General features: G+C 39.5%; 1 protein-coding gene across 5 annotated transcripts in view; it reads left to right on the plus strand.

Moving 5' to 3' along the window:
• fam184ab (family with sequence similarity 184 member Ab) overlaps positions 1-21,262 on the plus strand; it is a 206,014-nt gene that overhangs the window by 116,682 nt on the left and 68,070 nt on the right. For all 5 annotated transcript variants that reach the window (XM_006805644.3, XM_006805647.3, XM_006805646.3 and 2 more), the window contains 3 exons: positions 7,544-7,666; positions 8,797-8,958; positions 10,988-11,109. In XM_006805644.3, the coding sequence (XP_006805707.2) occupies positions 7,544-7,666; positions 8,797-8,958; positions 10,988-11,109 (407 nt within the window). The remainder of the gene's footprint in view (positions 1-7,543; positions 7,667-8,796; positions 8,959-10,987; positions 11,110-21,262) is intronic.

Consider the following 21,262-nt stretch of genomic DNA (forward strand, 5'->3'; position numbering starts at 1 on the left):
ATCAAGCTACATAGTAAAAAAGGAAGCTTTTTAAGCTTTTGGTTCTTTAAAGGACAACGTTAATTGTTGGGGGGGGGGGGGGGGGGGGGGGGGGGGTCTTTCAAATAAATGAGGAAATAAGGCTTGTTAGAAGCTTTGAAAGTTCGACATTGAAACGAGCGCAAGACCAATATATTTACATTCACAGTCTTACCAGGACACGGATGACATTTACTGCGCATAAAACTCCAAGTGGAGGGTATAAAGTAAGTAAAGTGATCAAATTTAGGGCAAAATGATTTGATGTTGAAGGAGACAGATGTGAGCATTGGCTCAAGGATATGGCTGTGGTAGCCAGTACAGTGTGTGTGTGTGTGTGTGTGTGTGTGTGTGTGTGTGTGTGTGTGTGTGTGTGTGTGTGTGTGTGCATATATGAGAGTTTCTAAAACTTCTAGCATCAATATTTTACTGCTACTTACTTAGAACAGCGTGCGGCCTCCCTAACAGAGCTTAAGCACATACATGCACAGTTCTTAGATGACGCTTTTACCCACTGCTTGTCTGCTGCATATTCTATGGTATATATTTTTACCCCATTACCTTTTTTTTTTAACTCTTAAGAAGAACATGAGTTTCTTTTTGGAAAGCACTGAGTTTCTTATTTCCCTCTCGTCTAAAATTAATGCTGCGAAGTTCATTAGTCAATGTGCTTTAAAGAAAACTCCTGATTCCTATAGTGTCACAGTTGGATATAAGGAATGTAGAGCAGTAGTTTAGGACCCAAGAGGCAAGACCTAGAGAGATCAAACAGAAAGTCAAGAGAAACCAACAGAATCCAAAAATGTGTAGAAAAAAGGCCAAAAAAATAAATGCAAAAAAGAGAAAGACCGTCTTTTTCCCCCAGAACTTTCTTAATTCTTCAGGGCATAGAATGAACAAGGTGCTGGAAACATTCCTCAGATCTTTTGGTCCATATTGACGTGACAGCATCATACACTTCCTGCAGATTTGTCAGCCGCACACGGACGATGTCTTGTCTTCCACCAGGTCCAAAAGGAGCTCTGTTAAATTTCTATGTTTGGAGGTCATTTAAATCCAGTGAATTCATTGTCACATTCAAAAATCCAGTTTGTGATGACCTAAACTTTGTGACATGGTGTGTTATCCTGCTTGAAGTGGCCATCATAAGATGCATACACTGTGGTCATACGGGGGTGTACGTGGTTAGCAGCAATACTTGGGTAGGCTGTTTAAACAGTGCTCTTCTGATGCTAAGGAGCCCAAAGTGTCTCAAGATAATATCCCACCCACTAATAGACTTCGAGCACCAGCCCGAACCACTGGCACAAGGCAGGGTGGATCCATGCTTTGATGCTGTTCATGCCAAAGTACAAATGACACAATTAAGACATCAAGGCTCACCAGAAGGTTTCTGTTGTCCAGTTTTGATGAGCCCATGTTAACTGTGACCTCAGTTTCCTGTTTCTATCTGACAGCAGTGGCACCTTGTGTTGTCTTCTGCTGCTGTTGTTTGTGTTGTTCATTCTTCTGCATTCCTCAGTTGTAAAAAGTGGTTATTTGGGTTGATTTTGACATCCAATCAGATCCACTTCCTCTTCCGATCTGTGGCATCAACAAGGCATTTTCTCCCAGAGAACTCACTGGATTTTTCCTCTTTTTCTGATCACTCTGTAAACTCTTTGGGAAAATTCCCAGTGCTTCTGAACCACTCTGACCAGTCCAACTGGTCAACAATCATACTTGAATCTAGCTAGAAACCAGCATGCTAGAGTGCAGCATAGAGGTATACATGGTCATTGTTGTAAAAGGTGCAATGAAAACAGTTGCTGAAGCATAAATAAATACAAGTTGATATTGGATCAATTTCAGGGGATGATCATCGGTGACATCCTTTTTTGTGCCTAGTATCGAAGAATACTGCACCAACAGAATAGCTTTGTATCTGATATGAAACAGTGAAATTATCTCCTAGGATTACAAACTGGGCTTGGGACCAATTTAATGAGCCTATGGTTTGCTGTTCCAAATCGCAGCCTACCACTGATTTGACTGCAGCCGTGGCATGCAGTTCCACCAGCCCGAAATAGCCTCGTGATGATGCCTAATCTCAAGAGTCCTTCATTCCAGTCACACAGCCATGTGAAAGCAAGTGATCAAGTATTCTCTTGCATCAAAGTTGCATAATGAGGATGTTTTAAATGATATTCCACTGTAGACCTGATCAGATGGGAAAGCAGCGCTAAGAGAAGACTGTTATTATTTCTGTAGTTATAGATATGCATTCCATACGAAGACTTTCTCCTTCGTGGCTCTGTGGGATTTTCACGGCTTCCTATTCCCTCCCACTGCATTCTCAACTGCACAGTAATTTGCCATTGTTCAGTCCTGTTCATGATTATGCTGTCAGCACTGTGTGCAGGATTGTTCAGATTTAAAGAGTGATGGGGAGGAGGATGAGGAGGAGGGCGACCAGCAGCATTCATTCGCATCTCGCTCACTCACAATTTTACATTTTTTCTCCAAAAATGACAGAACAGACAGATGAGAAGTAATGAATCTTCATCACCTAATTCTTTTGTCTGATCCAAGTTTCATCACTTCTAGTTAATCATCTTTTCTTTCATCATCTTCATTCTTTCATCACTTTAAATTATAATGACAGTTGTCTGTGAGGAGGCTGCATTTTGAATTTAAATGGATCTATTCTGCCTTTGTCTCACGCTCTAAATGAAGCTACCTGGCATGACATTAATCCTTCTGTGTCATAATCACTGACTTTCTATAAAAGATGGACAGTCACTGTGACATCACCCCTTTAGTTAGTTCTGTTCTGTTTTAACATCCCGAGTCGAGAATTATGTCCATCTTAGTTTAAATAAGGTGGAAGCCACAGTGTAAAATAAATTCTTCTTTATTGTCCGTCACACAATGAGCATCATGTTGTATAACACACTGCTCCCCAGGCGTTAGATTGGGGGCTGCCCACTGCTTCACTGAGTGAATGGGTTAAATGGGATCAATAAAAGATACATTTTTATTATTATAAAATAAGACTTGGTCATTAATTAGAGGCCAAAAACATATCAATAAACTGTTTATTGAGATATTAAATGTGGTGAAAAGTAAGTTCATTTTGCCATGCATTGTCTGGCTTCTTTTTACAGTTAAAGATGTTGCAGGTCTTTGCTTCTTTTATGAGATCTGGAAGCTCTGCCCATCTTTTATATACAGTCTATGGAGCCTATAGATATGTCTTTATTATTTCTTTCTCTCTTATTATTTCTTATTTCTTTGTTATTTTTTGCACCATTTGACTTTGTCTGTTTCAGCACCAAACAGTCTCCAATTCACACAATATTCTCTCATTTTTAAGGTTAAATAATAGTAAAAAAGTTGGACTTTAAAACAAATGTTTGTTTTTTTTATCTAGAAGTTAGTTTTTGTTTTCTTTGAAGTGTTGAAATACTTCAATGTTTTTTCTTAATACTTACTTGAGTATAGTGAGAATCCCCAAGGATTTTTAAAGTTAGAGCTAAAGTGCCCCCCCAATTCTTAGGTTTCCTGTAAATTCAGCAAATTGAGGCTGGATCACGAACAGGGTCAGAACGCATCTGGTTAAATACAATTTTACCTCCTCCTGTATTGGCGGCTGTTTCTGCAAATACAGGAAGTTTTCAGCCTTTGATGGAAGGCGAGATGTCCCTTTCTTTATTTCGACCAGGCCGGCTTGTCGACCCAGTCGGCCCTGCAGTGCAGCCTCTCACCGATTGTGTGCCCCCAGAGTCCCATAAATTGTAGAAACCTGCATATGCCCCGTGATAGTGAGATGCTTTCTAGCAACCACAACAATTCCCCTTTCTAACACTGGTGCACAGCACAAATGTACCACATCTTATGCCCAGACTGTGGCCTCTTCAGCCATCTGTAAGAACTGCCAGAAAGACTGTCGTACTTACCTTACTGTGATGGCTGATGAGTCATTGTGCCATATTCAGTTTAATGTTTTTGTTTTATGGTTTGCAGCTGAATAGTTGGTAAAGTCTCCTTTTAATGGCACAAAAAGGAGAAACCATAATTTATTGGCACTGAGTGAATGTATGCTCACTTATTCCCCGTTATTGTGAGTATAATTTTCTTTTTTCTTTTTTTTTCTTTTTCTTTTTTTTTTGCCTGTCCCATTTGGTTCTTTAGCCGTCAGAATTGTTGTCTGAAGACCAACAAGGATACCCAATGGATTTATTTTGCCAAATGGATCATCATGGCATTGCCGTATTGGTCCATTTGATCGACCTTTGTTTTTATTATTTATTTTATTTTATTTTCAGTTGTTACAGACGGGACATACATGAGTGAGGGATAGGAAAGGGAGAAAGAAAGAGGAAGGAAAAGAAAAACAGAAGGGGAGAGGGACAGTGAGAAAGGGGGAAAAAATATCTCCTGGATCACCTGTTGAGAGAAAAAGAATAGAAAACAAGCAAAAAAAACAAAACAAAGCAACATACTAAACACAACACCATCGCATTAATCTAGCTAAGTGTAAACAGCAGTTTACACAGTTTAAACAGCAGAGTATAATTTTCTCAGTATACTGTTACTAAACAATTGTGTAACTCTTTGGCCACTGTTTGTTACTGTTTGTATTTACTGTGCAAGGAACGGGGCTTGCAGACTAGCTTTGGCTATAAATGCATGTCTTGGTTCATGTTGCATATTGTGTCCTATAATAATAAAAAATAAATAAAGAGTAAACTACATATGAAATAAATACAGTTCTTATACTGCTACAGACTTATTCTGTGTCCTGATTTTTGCCCTCATTTTTCTCTGCATGGGTCTGGGGCAGAAGCAGGCTCCGGGCAGAAAATAGAAAGATGCAGCTCTAGTTTAGGGTTATGTTTTGAAGTCTTTTTGGTATATTTTCAGTTTTTTGCAGGATTCACAGCATCTGTCAGATTAATTTGAGCCTTTGAACTGTGGGAAGCCAGTAGTGGAGCAATGTGTGGTGTTTTAACTGGTGTAAAATATTACACCTTACAGAGGGGTTTTTTTTTTTTACACATGCATTCTTGTGTTATTAAATATTCACTTTCTATGCAAGGTGAGCTAACAATTGTAACATTTGTCAGAATGACAGCAGAGAAACTTTCCATGCTCTAAGCAGAGAGTGGAATGTAAGAAGTCATGAAGCATTACACATGAATTACTGTGATTTTTCACTCTTTCTTCCATTCAAATACATTTTTGTAAAGTCCCATTCATTTTTATGGGACTGTGTCACACTTGTCAGTGTTTTTGCACGCCGTTACAAACTCCATCCTCCTGTGTAATGAAAATTTTATTTGACATTATAGCAATTTCCCTGAGCTCTAATTGTCCTTGGAAAGTAGCAATCATCACTCAGTATAACAGAAACCATTCCCCATTCATCAGCAGACATAATAAGCTTTATAGTGGTGACAATTGCAAGAGCGCTTTCTCTTCTGACTGCCAAGGACAATGAAAATGTTTGAAGTATATTTAGAAATTTGTACAGATGAATGCAGTGAATGTAATGTCAAACAAAGGAGAGAGAGGGAGGCAAGTTCTGGATCTGGATCTGGACCCTTCTAGTCACCAGTAAAATGTATCAAAATATGTTTGATGCAGTGACCTGAAATTTGGTTCAGATATACAGATACACCTGTAGATGAATTATAGTCACCTTATTAATGCCTCAGAGTTTTCTTTTTACAGCACTGCAGTAAATCCACAACTACAGTGTTGCTATATAAACTCCACTGTAGACATGTAGTTTCTTAGAAATGTAACTTTATGTCATGTCACGAACTGCAGGCAAAGGGAATCCAAACGTAGATATGTGGAGACAGGTTAAATCAAACAAAAGCAAGTCTTTATTTCAGCTGATGGGAAAAGTATAAAAAAGTACATAGTATGGATGGATAGATGGATAGATGGATAGATAGATTAAAAAAACACAGGTGAAGATAATCAAAAGCAGTGAGGCAGGAGGAGAAGTCAAATTAAACACAAGACACTAGAGACAAAAGACTATCAAAATAAAACTGGAAGGGAAAATTGTTAAATGGTGAAATGCAGACACATAAAAGGTGGGTTGACACAAGAGAATAAGACAGGAAATACTGAGGGAACAAATTAAACTCTAAAACTAAAACTAAATTATAACAAGTGCTACAGACTCCAAAATACTCAAGAAACCATAAAAATCAGTTTAAAAAAAATCTGTAGCACCAAACAAAAAACTCAACCGCAGTCATTCAGAACTCACAATCAGACCTGGGAACAAGAAATGTCCACATAACAAAACTTTATCTAATATGTGCTTTAGCCACACCTTTTGTTTTACTCAAAATACAAATGTATGTATTTAAAAACACAACATTGATGTTTGTTTTGAAGTATTACGTTTTTTATCAGTACTGGTGTAGTGCAACACCGCTGTATGCGCTGTTTTAATAATCTGTGTATAGACTCCATTTTTTCTCTCCCTCCCACATCAGCTTGCTGGCAAACTATGGCACGTCGAGTCTACAGCATCTCTACATCAAGGCTAACATTAATTTAGTAAACATGAACTCACAGTAATGTTCCCATTAGCATCACTTTGTCTGATGTTAAAGATTATGTCTGCTAAACCTTTGGTGTGAAACGTTGGTATAATAGCACAGTTTTGGTGAAACTCTTAAATGAAAGAGCGACTGCCTTGGCTTTTAGATTGTTTTAGATGTGGTTTGCAAAACTGACTTTCAGTTAGGAAATTCTAACAAAAACCTTAGTAAAGGTTTTCTCTAACTTCTTCCACCCTGGTACATTCACTGAAGAGGCCACTCAGGACTATTATGACTGAAATAATTGCAGTAACTTTCTGCGCTTCAATGCAGTTTGAAACTTTTTGAGTTTTAGGTGGGAGTATGTAGAACATGTGCAGTAACATCAGTGTTTCCTGGCTCATTATAAAGCTGTTTTATTATTAGCTTGATGTAAAATTGTAAGTATTTGCTGGTGTTTTTCATTTCTTATAATGGACTGGTGGCACAGTTATGCCGATTTTGTTGTATTTCAAATTCCTCTCAAGTGTCTCCTATTCATTGAGCCCAAGGTTGTTCATGTTGGCCTTCGGTTTTGCAGCTTTTGCTATATTTTAGATTAATTGGTACTCAGTAGGTTAGTGGAAAAATGACTTGCTGTTTGATCGTGACCGTTTTTAACAAGATTTCATCTGAATTATGAATAATTTCTGCCCTGACTCGTCTCTCAGATATTGCATTACCTGTATGACTCAAAATCTTTACAGACGCTAAATACCGTGAATACTGATTAAATTTAACTTCGACCTTCAACTAAATCATGCACGACTCGAGTACCGTTTCCCTTTTATGTGAGTCACTTATCTGAGGGACACAGATAAGGGTTCAAGGAATCTTCAGGCGCAAAAACTTTTCATCCAAGGTCTTGAGCTCACTTTGGCTTTCGTAAGTTTCCCTGTTGTTTTTGACAGTGTTGTGTTATTGATCGTTCTTCACAGGAGTTAGAGCAGCAGTTTGAGAGGGAGCGTCAGTCACTGGAGGAGCAGAAGACGCTGCTCAGGCAGCAGCTGGATGAGCTGAGGGAGGAGCTGACGTCCAAACTCAATGCGGCCACTGAGGAGGTACGACGCATTGACTTTGTAAAGCTTCTGTTCAAGTGTGCAAACAATATTGTGGTAAATACGCTGCTCAAAAAAGTTAAAGGAACACTTTGAAAACAGATCAGAAGCATCTCAATGGAAACAAGAAAAAACTGTAAGGTTTACATTTTATTCTTGACCTTTTAAATCAGTTTAGTGCCCATATATATATATATATATATATATATATATATATATATATATATATACACATACACACACACACACACTGTTACAGTTGTTTTAACTTCTGGTCAGTTTTGTCACCACAGAAAGTTTAAGAAACCTACATCTGAATCTTGAGTTTTTCAAAAAATGTGTTCCCAGAGTGTTAAAAACTACTTGCTGTTTTTAAGCTGAAGTAAAAACACATTTCAGTCATGTTAGCCCCTGAAAAATGAGCTGAGGATTGCTTCTAAGAGTCACAGCTTCCGTCGCTCTTAAAGGACAGAAAAATTAAGTGTGTGGAAAAATAGAGTTCGTAAACTCAAACTGAGCTCAGGAGAGGAGGTAACTGGGTTCGAGATTTCTTTTTATAAAACTTTAAACCCAAAGCTTCAGTTTTAATTATTTTTGAACCTGACTGCACCTGAGCAGGTCAGATCAGCTCTGCTGCAAAACAACAAGACTTTAGTACTTGTGTAGTCAAGTAGCTGAACAAGAAAGAATAAAGATGAGAGTTTAGCTCAAATGATTATGAATGAATTAAATTGATTGCAAATTAAAACACTGAATCAGTAAATGGTTTTCAGTTTCAAGGTTTCCTCAGTATAAATCTGCTGCTACTGTTTGTTGTTGTTTTTTTGGGTACCTTATGCAAACATTTTTAGCCACTACTTCAGACATTTGGGGAAATTAATATGTGATGCATTGCAAAACTATTTTGCTATGTTAGCAAAAAAAAGTATATGGGCTTGGCTCATTTAAAAATCTGAAATGGAAACAGTCATTGAATGTATTTTTGATGGAAATTCCACCTCGCTGAGCCTAAAATGCTGATGTAGTTTCAAGGTTGGTGCCACACTGAGCTACAGCCTGAAGTGTAACAGAGAGGAGGGTGTGGACAGAGTCTATTCTCTCTGCCTCACTCTGTCTGTCTGTCCTCCCTGCAGGTGTCTCGGCTGCAGCAAGAAGTACAGCAGGGGGAGAATGATATTAAAACAGCTGAGGGGCAGATCTCCACACTGAAGGAGGCGCAGGACAAGCTGCTGGAGGAGCTGGATGCTACCCGGGCCCGACTGAGAGAGACCAGCAACCTGCTGACTGCACTGCAGGTCAGGCAAACAAAGCACACGTCAGCCTGGGCACTGAACTTTACAACAGCATACTTAACCTCAAACGTCTTGATGCATGCTCAAACATCCAGGTGAGGAAATCCCAAAAGCTTGATTCTGTTTATCTGGACGTAGTGTTTTCAGTGGGAGAAACGTTTCATCACTCATCCGAGTGACTTCTTCAGCCTCAACCAACTGCAGGTTTCCCCAACCTTATAAACAACTGCTGCCTAAGCGAAAACCCTTAGTGTTCCCTTATTTGTCAAGAGTATCGGAACAGTTGACGCGTTTTCTCTCAACACTGCATCTGTATGGCTTTCAAACCCCCAAACACGCTGCACCACTAATTGGCCCATCCTGAGGATCGGGTCCCCCAGCACAAACAGAGTAATGTAGTGCACGCTGTTACGATTTCCATGATTTATACATCGGGGAAACCAAATAACCTCTGGCAAAGCGGATGGCACAACACAGAAGAGCTAACTCACACCTATTTACACCTACAGGCAGGTTAAAGAACATCTCTGATTTGAGGAGGGGGCCTAAGGGTACATCTTTCGCCATCTTAAAAGGCTGTGATTGCAGCCATTCCCCAACTCTCTGTGAATGGTATTCATCACCACTGATCAGTGGTTGTTGATCAATGGTTTTCTCTGCTGCTATTTATCCATAAAGATTGTCCTTCTCCTAAGCATTATGTAACCAGATAGCATTTTCCTTTCTTTGTACTCATCAAAGTGCTAAAATAATGTATTTGAAACACTGCAACAATGTCTCTTTTTAAAAATTAGTGGCCTGGTTTAAAAAAAAGAAAATTGTAAATTTTGTTGTAGCAGTTTCTCCTTTTCTATTTTTAGCATGGCTTCTGTGTCCCTGCTGTGTTAGGATGTTAGGATTGACATTGCCAGAAGCCAATATGTTGTGCTGTCTGTTAGCAGTGTCACACTACATAGCTTTATTTTTTTGTCCTGCAAAAAAGCCACCTACGAAGCTGGATTCTCTCCTTAAAAAAGGAAAAACCTGATTGAAAACTGGGCCTAGTATCCCACAATGCTTTGTGAAAGGCTGTCTATAACTGATTGTCACTTTTAAGGCATCCCATACTGGCCTTCCTTGTGTTGTGGAAAAGCCTGATAGATGAATAAGAAGAAGGAGAGCAGTTCACAAAATTAACATCTACAAAGCATAAATCATATTTTCATTTAGCCTATGACTTCACATTATCCTTTACATAGAGTATGTAGGATCCAGTGCAGGAAACATCTGACTCAGCTTGTTTTTGGGCATGCAGATTGACGACTGACACCATCATTGAGATTAAAGTTAATTTAGATAAATTTCACAACTTTGGTTTCACTAAGGTGCACACTGGGGCACCTGAAAATCTGTAGCTTACTTACACCCTGTAATTAAGAACATACATTCCGTTCTGCCTTGTCAGATACGGTTGGTCCCCATAAACCTTAGTTTGTTAAGAAAAACCAAACATCACAGTTCTACACAAAAGTTACCACACAGTCAACTCACGACAACCGGTTTAACGAGCAGGTAGTGCAGAGAAATTCAATAAGACCAAATGTATGCTGATGTAAAAGCAAAGAAGTAACTTTATAACATTTTTCAGAATTTTGCACAGGCTGTTTAACAGGCCTGAACATGATAGCGCAATAGATGTGTAGAAAGTTCCATAAAGACAGAAAAGACAAAATAGTAATGATGAAAATCATAGTCTTTGAAAACAGAAAGTGTCTAATGGTGAATACACGGGTCTCACACCACTGCTGAAATTATTCTGCCTTCAGCAACTTTTCCTTTTTGTTGCTTCCCTTGTTAGCTGGCTCTTTAGCTTGCAGGTGCTGTGAATGTGTGCATGACTGGCATTTAGACAGCATGCACGTCAGACCAAAACTTCAGCTAGACAGGTCAAAACTTGTTGAGAATCTTAAGTGATGTGCACACCACAGAGTTTAAGTGTAACGTGTGATTTAGACTGCAATGGTGGACTGAAGTCAGTGTGTCCTTCTCTCAGGGAGAACTGGAGACCCAAAAACGTCAGCATGAAGCCAAACTCATCACCACCAAAGAAGAAGAAAAACATAAGATGGACAAGATGGCGCTGGAGCTGGAGCTCAAATGGACTGAAACACTCAGGTGTGTGTGTGTGTGTGTGTGTGTACCGGTTTAGACATCTTTGTGGGGACCAAAAATTGGAATTGAAAGCATTATGTCAATTAGATGTCCTCGGTAAGATAGAAAAACAAGAATGTGTGTATGTATTTTAAATGGAAACGCAACAATAGCATCCTCCGTCTTCATCTTTTCTTTTAACAGAGTATGAAATTGAGAACAGATGGGTAATTTCTGTATTTTTATTTCCTTATTTTCATTTCCTGCTTTTAGAAGATTAAACACACACACACAAATGCACGTAAACACACACACACAGGTCATGCTGCTTCCACCGTTGACTGTGACAGAGCATTAGTCTTGGTGGGCTCTGCAGCTTCTCAGCTCAATCCAGTGTTAAAGCCCCCAGTGTTAAAGTCTCTGTTAACGTCCATAGACCTTTGAAGAGTGATTATTCAAAATCCTCTCAGAATTAAATTGACTGTTTTCAGGTGTGAACTGATGTACTTTTCACACAGCTACTAAATTACTCTGTTAGGGTTTTTGTCAGGATTCAACAGCATCTGATGAATTCTTCCTTTTGAGGCCAAAGTGAAAGTGCTGCGTTAATCGTAACATCTCATCTATACCTCTGTTTCTGTTTGTGGAGTTTTGCCTTGAAAGTTCATGCACACGCTTTCTTAAATCGATAATTAATTCCCTCCATTCATAAGTTCCACATCTGCAGTTATTACGCAAAGGGTATTTGTAACAAATAACTACAAGGGAAGGGCACAAAAATAGTGGCAGGCCTGAAAAGCTTTCAACAGCATATGAACAGTATCTGAAAACACCTAAAGCAATAGAAAAAAATCCAGCACTGAGCTGAGTTCCTGTCTGAGCTGAGACAGGAACTCAGCTCAGTGCTGAGCTTCATTTCACTGAAGCTTTCTAAGAAATGGTTTAAGTACAAAGGTGACTCTCACGAAGAGGAAAAGGAGGAAAAGTGAGTTTTGCCAGATTACTCAAGAACTGGACTGAAAATAATTGGATATATTGGATAATTATGGAGCAATGAATCCAAATTTGAAATTTTAGGTTCAAATCTGCATCAGTACTTACTGATAAGGTCAGGGGAGAGTACAATAGTGAGTGTCTGTAAACATGTAAAGCCATGTCATGCTCTGTCATGGTTTGGTACTACTGCGTTAGAGAGCTTGTCCAATTTGATGGAATTATGAACACAGAAAAGTACAGTTAGATTGAGCGAGCACACAATATAACCTGGAAAGCATTTGACGGGCAACAGCTTCATCTACCAGCATGAAAATGATCCCAAACAAAAAGCATATCTGGATAGAAAACACTATCAGCCTTGAACTACCTCCTCAGAGCCTGTACCTCACCATTAGTGAACAGAACAAGCATCCAAAGAAAAACTCTGAATGTCCTACAAGACGTCTGGAGAACTATTCCTTAAGACTGCTTAAAGAAATTACAACAAAAAACTTGCCTAAGTAAGTTCGGGCTTTAGGCATACCTAATATTGACTTTGGGGCTTTTTAGAGTACAGATATATACTTTTACATATATATGAATATTTTGGAAAAAGGAAGTAGTCAAGAAATCCCATTAATTGCTGATATTTTAGTGTAAACCAGGTCAGTTGTCACTGAATCGCAGATTGATTTTGCCTGAATAGTCTTAAACTAAAGGCCATAACAACGAGGATAAAGCATCTGTCAGAAGCTGGTCTAAAGTTTCAAGTGCCTAACATGCTTCTGAGATCTTATGTATAACCAGGACAAACTAGCACGGCCTCATCTGCGCTTTAGTCTGCTGATCCGCCGAACCTCTTCTGCTCATTTGGTAATCCAGAGAGCTCGTTCCGTGATTACACTATCACAGACAAACCGCCTGTTTCCACAGTGAAAGGGGGATTAAAGCCAGCCTCCTTTATTCAGACGGCTCACTAACCACAGTGTACTCACCCCAACCGCCAAATGAATAGATGTTCTCCAGGGAATAAAGAGCTCAGTGCATAGAGACAAAGGAAGGTGAATGGAAGCTAATGAAGAGGAGAGTGAGAGGAGGAGAGCGACAAGTGCTCTGTATAAATATGCTGGTCTATATTTATTTATTTATTTTTAATCCTACAGTGCGTTCATCTTGTCTTTGAAGACTGAATGTCACCTAGTCTGCGGTTTATAAAGTATTTAAGTGAATTTGCTGCAGATAGTTTGTCAGCACAGCAGAGGGAAAATGAGAAGATGTACTTTGCATCAGGTCTGATCATTAATATCACAGCAGAGCTGCTATTACAGCATGTAACACAATCCCCCCTTTTTGTTTTTGTCATTTTTTATTTAACCTCCTAAGACCCAAACTCTTCCACGACATGCATTTTTAATTTCTCTTTGATATTTGGGCTGATTGAGATGAATATAAAAACAAAGACCAGATTTTTTTTTTTTACCTTCTTTTTGTTTTTAAGAAAAATAAGAGCCACATATGAGGATATTTGTTTAAAAAATTGATAGAACAGTAGCAGTATAATGTCCTTGTAAGTGGATATCAGGCCCTTGTAGAGCAAAATTGAGTATTTTGGTCGAAATAACCCAAAATGTGATGTCCACATATGTGGATGCCAGGTCCTAGGAGGTTAAACATCCTCCTCATTGGAAGCACCTTAAAATGTAGTGCAGAATGTGAAATTCTGTTTGATATTTTTTTGAAGGAGGAATTCTCTGTGTTAAATAAATACTGTTATCAACCAGAAAAAACATACTTCTGGGGAGGTATAAAAAGAAAGAAAAAGCTGCCAAGAGAGAGGCCGCTGACAGATTTAGGTTGTGATGATTGTCAAGATAAGAGAAGAAAGATGCAGCTTCAGTATTTTAACATCAATTCTCCTAAATTTAATGCAAGACTTGACACCTATTGGCCTTCTATTTATGTGCTTCTTAAAATTTGTCCCTCTCTGTTGATGGGGAACATCAGGATAATATAAATGCGTCAGTATGCCAATATTTCTGTTTTGGTCTTTTGCACCTTCACTGAGTCTTCGGGTGGTTTGCGTGCTTTATTGTCTTAATTCATTGTTCACATGCGTAGGAAGCTTGAATTGTCACCACTTTCCAGTTGCTGTCACTCATGATAATCCTTAATACTAATTCTATTCTAGTTTATCCCCTACACTCTTAAGAAATAGCAGTACACTAAAATCCCATATCTGTCCCTACTTGAATGCATCTGTTATACTTTAAGGTGACTTTGTGTACCTTACAGAGGTGTGCCCAAAAAGGAAAAGCATTTTAAATTATAATATCAGAACAAAGTCTGTGACCGCCCAAGTATTTCAACAAGCAAGTATTACATTTATTTACTGCAGATGTCTACAGTAACGCTGGAACACTCTGTTATGGTGAAAGGACCTGAGTGTTGGCGTGAAGCTGTTAATTTACTGGTCGATCTGTATTCATACCATCACCTATTGCCACGAGCTGCGGGCCGTGACCGAAAGAATAAGACTGCAGACACAAGCAGAAGTGAGATTGCTCCAAAGACCATCTGTGCTCTCCCTTAGAGGTAGGGTGAGGAGCGGCTGGTCCCCCACCTCGAAAGGAGCTGTGGAGGTAGTTTATCTGATCTGAGCTGGACGCTTACTGGTTTTGGGCACGTCCTAGTGGGAGGAGGCCCTGCAGCAGACTTGTGACATACTTGAGAGATGATATCTTTCAAGGGGCTCGGGAATGCTGACTTTGTCCAAGGAAAAGATGAAGTAGGCAGCTGGGGAGAGAGAGGCCCGTTTTCTCTGTTAAGGCTATGCACTGGAGTGGCGTTGTTGGGGTGTTGTTATTGTACAGAAAACACATAATCTAATAACTAACGAAATCAAATTTCTGTTCATTTGAAAGGGTGTTTGCAACCTTCTTGGTATCTCGACATGTTTCAGATCATCATATTATACAGAGATAACTCAGGTAATACAAAACATAGTTTTTACCTCTCTGCCTTAAACGCTTGACGGGGAGTTATCATCACCCTCCTGGGTGGATGGCGTGGACCTATGATTCTGAACACAATAACTTAAGAATGAGGCAACGTAGGGTTTTTAAATTCATAGCTTAGGTGCATCTATTACAAATCTTATCTACCTTGAACTCAAAGGAAAGATCAAGCATCACATTTTCTGAAAATCACCTTGAATTATCAAATTTATACCACAGGAGCATATTAGGAGGCTGAGGGGTAGTACTAATGGCCACTTGTATTTTTAAATGATAGTTTCGTTCATTAAGTGGAAAAAGTTATCCAAACCTACGTGCCCCAATCTGAAAAAGTAATTGCTCCCTGTTATTAAATGATGACTTATAATTTCCTGTAATTAATTTAATTTCAAAAACCAAAAGAGTCCCATTACATCTGGCATAAAACTAACACAGCATTTCATAAAACGATCATCACACCAACAGTTAAACAGGGTGGTGGTAGTAAGGTGGTTAGTATCTGGACGACTTGTTGTAATTGATGGAACCGTGAATCCTGTGCTGTATCAGAAAATCCTGAAGGAGAAAGTCCGGCTATCAGTTCATTGCCTGATGCTCAAGCATACTCAGGTTATGCAGAAGGACAAAGATCTGGATCCACCTCTGGATGACTCAAAAAAAAGATTTTTTTTAATTATTTGGAGTGGCCTCATAAAAGTCCAGACTTAAAATCAATTGAGATGCTTGAAACCCCTCCAGTGTGGCTGAATGAAAACAATTCTGCAAAAAACAGTGGGCCAAAATTCCCCCACTGTGATGTTAAAGACTCATTGGTGCCAATTGTGCCAGTGGTGGAACAACCAGTTATTAGGTAGAACTTTTTTTTCCTTAATGAAAATCATCATTTAAAATCTGCATTTTAAATTTACTGAGGTCTTGTTTGATCTAAATTTGATTTGATGATGTAAAACATGCAAGTGCCAGTCTTGATAGCCGGGGATCAGTCCGCCAAGGCCTCCTGCCCGGCACACAATGAACCCGACCCCTACGGCGCCTCCTGCGGGTGGTGGGCCTGCGGGAGGATGGGCCCATGTCCCCTTTTCACGATGGGCCTGGCTGGGCCCCATGGACTAAGGCCACCAGACGCACGCCCTCAGGCACCCTTCCCAGGCCTGGCTCCAGGGCGGGACCCTGGTAACCCTATCCCGGGCAGGGTAAACTGTTCCCTCGATGTTTTTCTCATAAGGGTCTTCTGAATCGCTCTTTGTCTGGTCCCTCACCCAGGACCAATTTGCCATGGGAGACCCTACCAGGGGGCAAAATCCCTTAGACAACATAGCCCCTGGGATCCCTGGGACACGCAAACCCCTCCACCACGATAAGGTAGCGATTCACGGATGCCTCCTGGGCGCCTCCTGGGCGAGGTGTTCCGGGCATGTCCTACTGGGAGGAGGCCCCGGGGCAGACCCAGGACACGCTGGAGAGATTATATCTCTCAGCTGGCCCCGGATAAGCTGAAGGAGGTGGCTGGGGAGAGGGAGGTCTGGGCTTCTCTGCTTGGGCTGCTGCCCCCGCGACCCGGCCCTGGATAAAGCGGAAGAAGAAGGATGGATGGAAAACATGCAAGTGTTCCAAATATACATAACTCATCAAGAAGTGGCAAAAACGTTTTCTCAGCACTGCAGGTGCATTTTACTTGATTTGATCATCTGAAAGCCTCTAAGTATGCACAATTAGATTCAGATACACACACAAAAAATGAGTGCAAAGGAAAGAGTAAGAGTGAAGTGGGGTAATACAAGAAAGTTAAGTAGAGAAGTAGAAAATAAATTACAGTCGGGCAAGAAGACATCTTTGGGCCGGTAGATCGAGGAAAAGACAGAAATATTAAACAATATCAAGTGTGACCTTTACAAAGAGCGGGGGCATTAACTGATTAAACGAACTCTGAGGCTGAGGAAAAGAGCGTGAAATGAAAGTCAGAAATCAGCAGGTAGTATGACTGCAAAGGACTGCATGATATAAGGAAAATGTGCAGTATGAAATACCATTGTTCAATACGCGATTTAGTATGACTTGAGATAATAAAAAGTATTGAAGTGTGTATATCCTAATACAGATCCATCCTGCTTTAATAGGCACGCTCACGAGGAAATGAAATCAATTATTTTGAACCTTCTTTTAACGGACTAAGTTAAGTGTTTGCATCCTGAGTGCGAATACACAAGAAGTGCTTTTATTCACATCCTATTTACTGCATTTCAGGGAGCACTTACAATGTATTTATTGCTTAAATTCATATGAAAGTGAAAACAGGATTTATTGAAGGGCAGTGTAGATTCTGGAAGAAATGTATCAGAAAAAGTACAATTACAGTAGTGGATAAAATAAATAAGTGAAAAATGTTTTTTAATGTGAACAGCTGTCTCTGTGTTACAGTTCCCTGTAGATATTATACCCAGTTTGTGCTAGTGATAACACTGGAGGTAGTGGACAGCTGATCAGACCCTAAAGTAAAAAATGCTATGACTAGTTCAATACAAGGGATGTCTAGTTCATTCCCAACATAAAAACAAATTTAATCCTTATTTTATATCATAATTAGAACCAGCCAACTAATACTGAATATCTCACAGTGGTGGCAGATTAATATTGGCCGAAAAGTAAGTCATTGTAAATGTGCTGCAGCAGGAAGCCTTGGGCAGAAGATGAAAACCTTTCTCCATCTCTGCTGTGACTGAACTATTGATCTAAAGGTCACTGTTTCAGCCAAAAACTGCCTCCGTTAACCTGCAAAATGTCACTGAATTAGATCAACGGCGGACTTTTAGAGGGGGTCAGTGATGCTCACTTATGCATCATTGGCCTGCATATGCATTTTTTTATTTTAGGAAAATGGAATATATTGACAGGTCCTGATTTTTAGTCCAGTCTTTGTGTAATTTGGCACGCTGTGAGCACAGATGCCCCATTTACCTGCTGTTCTAATCTTCTGTTTGTGAGGAACAGCCAATCAGAGGATATACTTCTTTCCCATGTTGCTTGTCTGTGTTTATTGTGCTATGGTGTGTTGATATCTGTGCATTCCTGTATTATCCTTTTGTGTTACACATTTCAATGTTTTTTTTTCCTCGCTACCTAGCCTGACCTGTCTCCCCAATGTGATGTTTGTGTATTTTATGTACGGTCGGCAAGGTCTGTCATCTCGGTTGTGGGCAAAAGACCTGCAACTGACAAATAAAGGCTATCTCATCTCATCATCTCATACTCAGGAAGAACTGTTTTTTTAGCATGTGGCTAAAATGTATTTACATATTATTTTATTTATATTTATTTATATTGTAAGGTAAAAACCCCACAGTGGAAAAACAGCCTCCCCCTCCAACCTGTCCAACCTAAAACTAGGATGGTGACCTGAGTGAACATGACACCAGCATCTCCTTGCTGTGGCAGTTTAGCTAAATGTTAAACAAACATAGTAGTTTGGCACCAGATATCCAGAAATATTGAAATTAATTCTGCAATCAATGCCAAAGACCAGCTGCTTGGACAATGTTATCACAGCATTTGTCCATGTTACATAAAACTATACTGCTTTGTTAAGTTGCTACAGTCGTAGCAGTTTTATGATAAAGAGACTGCACGTACCTCTCTAGCCCTTTATTGCATCTTTTAACAGACACGTCCTCTCACAAAGTTCCTGCAAGGTGTGAGTCTGCTGAATGTTACAGCAGAGTTTGTGGCAGATGCTTCCAGCAGGGTTTGTCTGCAGTTGTTTGCGTTCAAGGATTTACATGTAAACTCTGAACCTCTCCCTGTGCTATGACTTTCAGAAGGTAAATAGCGGAAGGACAGCTAATATTTAATTACCCACATCATCCTGTAATGTGAGCCGGCTGTTCTTTAGGGGATAATTTTATTAATGTGACTCCAAAACTACAACTTTCTCTCTTTTTTTTCTTTCTGTGCGGTGAACCTGCTTGTTTAATATTGAATAATAAATAAATCATCAGCCACTCATTATTAAAATGTCTGCAGGCACCCGAAACATAATCAGGCTAAAGTTTATATTGTTAATGTCATACTAATATCTTTTTTTTTAAAAGAAATTCTAAAGTGGAAAATCCAGTAAATGTTTTTAGATCTGAGTTTGAATTTGTACTGTTGTTGTTACTTGTATAGAAAGTATTCAGCAAGCAAACTTGCAGACAAGTGGTTACTCCATATATTTCTATTTCTGTATTTGTTTTTACACTTCACACCCCATCAGTTCTCATTATCAGTGTTATCGCTTACGTTTGCTGGTTTGGAAATGTCCAGCCTAAATACACAAGAGTACACGTAAGAATGGCAAAAAAGACAAGAGGAGAAGTAAGACCTCCACGTTTTGGCCTACCACAGGGATTTAGCACCACATAAGTTGATACGCGTGTTAGCTTTGCGATGGGTCTCGTTGCCTGGTGGAAATCAGAAATCTGTCAAAGTACCAGCAGCCAAAATGTCGCGTGCGACTGGCAGCTGCTTGGAAATCCTGTGATGCAGTAACTGTGAGTCAGTATAAGCCTGGTGGCTGGTTTCCCTCATAGTGGGCTTTTACACAATATACATTATACACATTAAATTCAGGTCCACCTCATTGTTCTTATTTCAGACTCACAAGCAGCAGTATTGACTCTTATAAGTGATAAATATTGAAACAGCAGCATCAGTTGGCTGAAGCTGTGGTTTGTTTTAAAGGTCTGTCAAAAACATATTTTTGTAGGCAGCATTTTCTTAAACATTCTTCTTAATCATTCTCTGCTTGCATTAAATTATTCTGGGCATGTCTCCTTTATGTGAGTATGTATGTAGGTTCACAGATTTGGAATGGAGAACATTGGAGTCTTTTGTCAGCAAGTTATAAATATGCAAAGACCTTGACTGTTACATTTTTTCTTAACTATATGATGTATGTGTTTAATTATGCTGCAGGGATGTGTGGACTTAAAGAATGAAAAACAGCAGACAGGATGTTGATAAATTTGCCCCTATGTTGACCGATCAAGGTGACGTGAGATGGATTTGTGGATAAGAAAGGCAAAAATGGGCTATGGTAACGTTGTGGAATTGCTTGCTTAATTTTGCAGAAAACAGAGTAAATAGAAAAGTTTTTCTTTGGACTAAATCACATAGTTCTTAGAAGTTCACTATAGAAGCTAAACTACACTGTATGTGCAATAATAATAAACATTAAAAGGTGAATATACAGTCTTTGTGCAGTACTGTGAAGAAGTACACCTATACTACTTCTAAGAAGCAGCTAGGTGCTGCTAATCATATATACTTGATTAATTGAGAACCTCTATAAAAGCAGAACATTTAGCACATTGTTGGAGAAAGGAGAGAAAGCCTCTTCCCCTTGAAAAAGAATGTGACAGCACAGCTTTAGTTTAAAGTGTTGCACCTGAACGAACCACAAGCCCTCTGGTAAAATGTCCAGACGAGACCAAAGTGCAGATGTTTGGCAATAATGCACAGCACCGTGTTTGAAAAAACAAACAAAAACAAATGCAGGATATCACCACAAACACGTCATACTAGCTGTTGAGCACGGTGGAGGAGTGGTGATGATTTGGGCTGGTTTCATAGTAGGGCTGGGTATCGTCACTGATTTCTAGAATCGATTCGATTCCGATTCACAAGGTCCCGAATCGATTCGATCCACGATTCGATTCGATTCAATTTAAATCTGGGAAATTTTGCCTCAGACAGTCAGAAATATTATAATTCAGATCAGTACATTTACATATTTTTGTATCTATAAAAAGGAAGCATGACATGAGCTGTGCATGAAGTGTGGTGGAAGCAAAACAGCAAAAGTCAGAGGGAATTCATGACGATGTTTTTGTGAAGCGTAATTTGGATCTTCTTTTGCTGCTGGTTAGGTCAATAATGTTTGGAGAGAGATAAAACTAACAGCTTTAGAACCAGCGCAAAAAAGGTGTAAACACAAAGCGCGGACCCGCCGACAGATCAGAATCAGCGAGCTGTCGGCTTTCAGCCCCGACCGTGTCCGTGCCGTCAGGTGAGAAAGGCGACATCTCACTGATTCTGATCCGCGGGTCCGTGCTTTGTGTTTACGTCTTTGTGCAGAATCCGTGTACCTGCTCTCATTTACTGTTTTAGCTGTTTGGTGGTTCTTGAAATTTTGTGAGGTTTCACCTGAGATT

This window comes from Neolamprologus brichardi, chromosome 15 (genome assembly GCF_056152115.1).
Source record: "Neolamprologus brichardi isolate AB-2024 chromosome 15, ASM5615211v1, whole genome shotgun sequence".
NCBI classification, from domain to species: Eukaryota; Metazoa; Chordata; class Actinopteri; order Cichliformes; family Cichlidae; genus Neolamprologus; species Neolamprologus brichardi.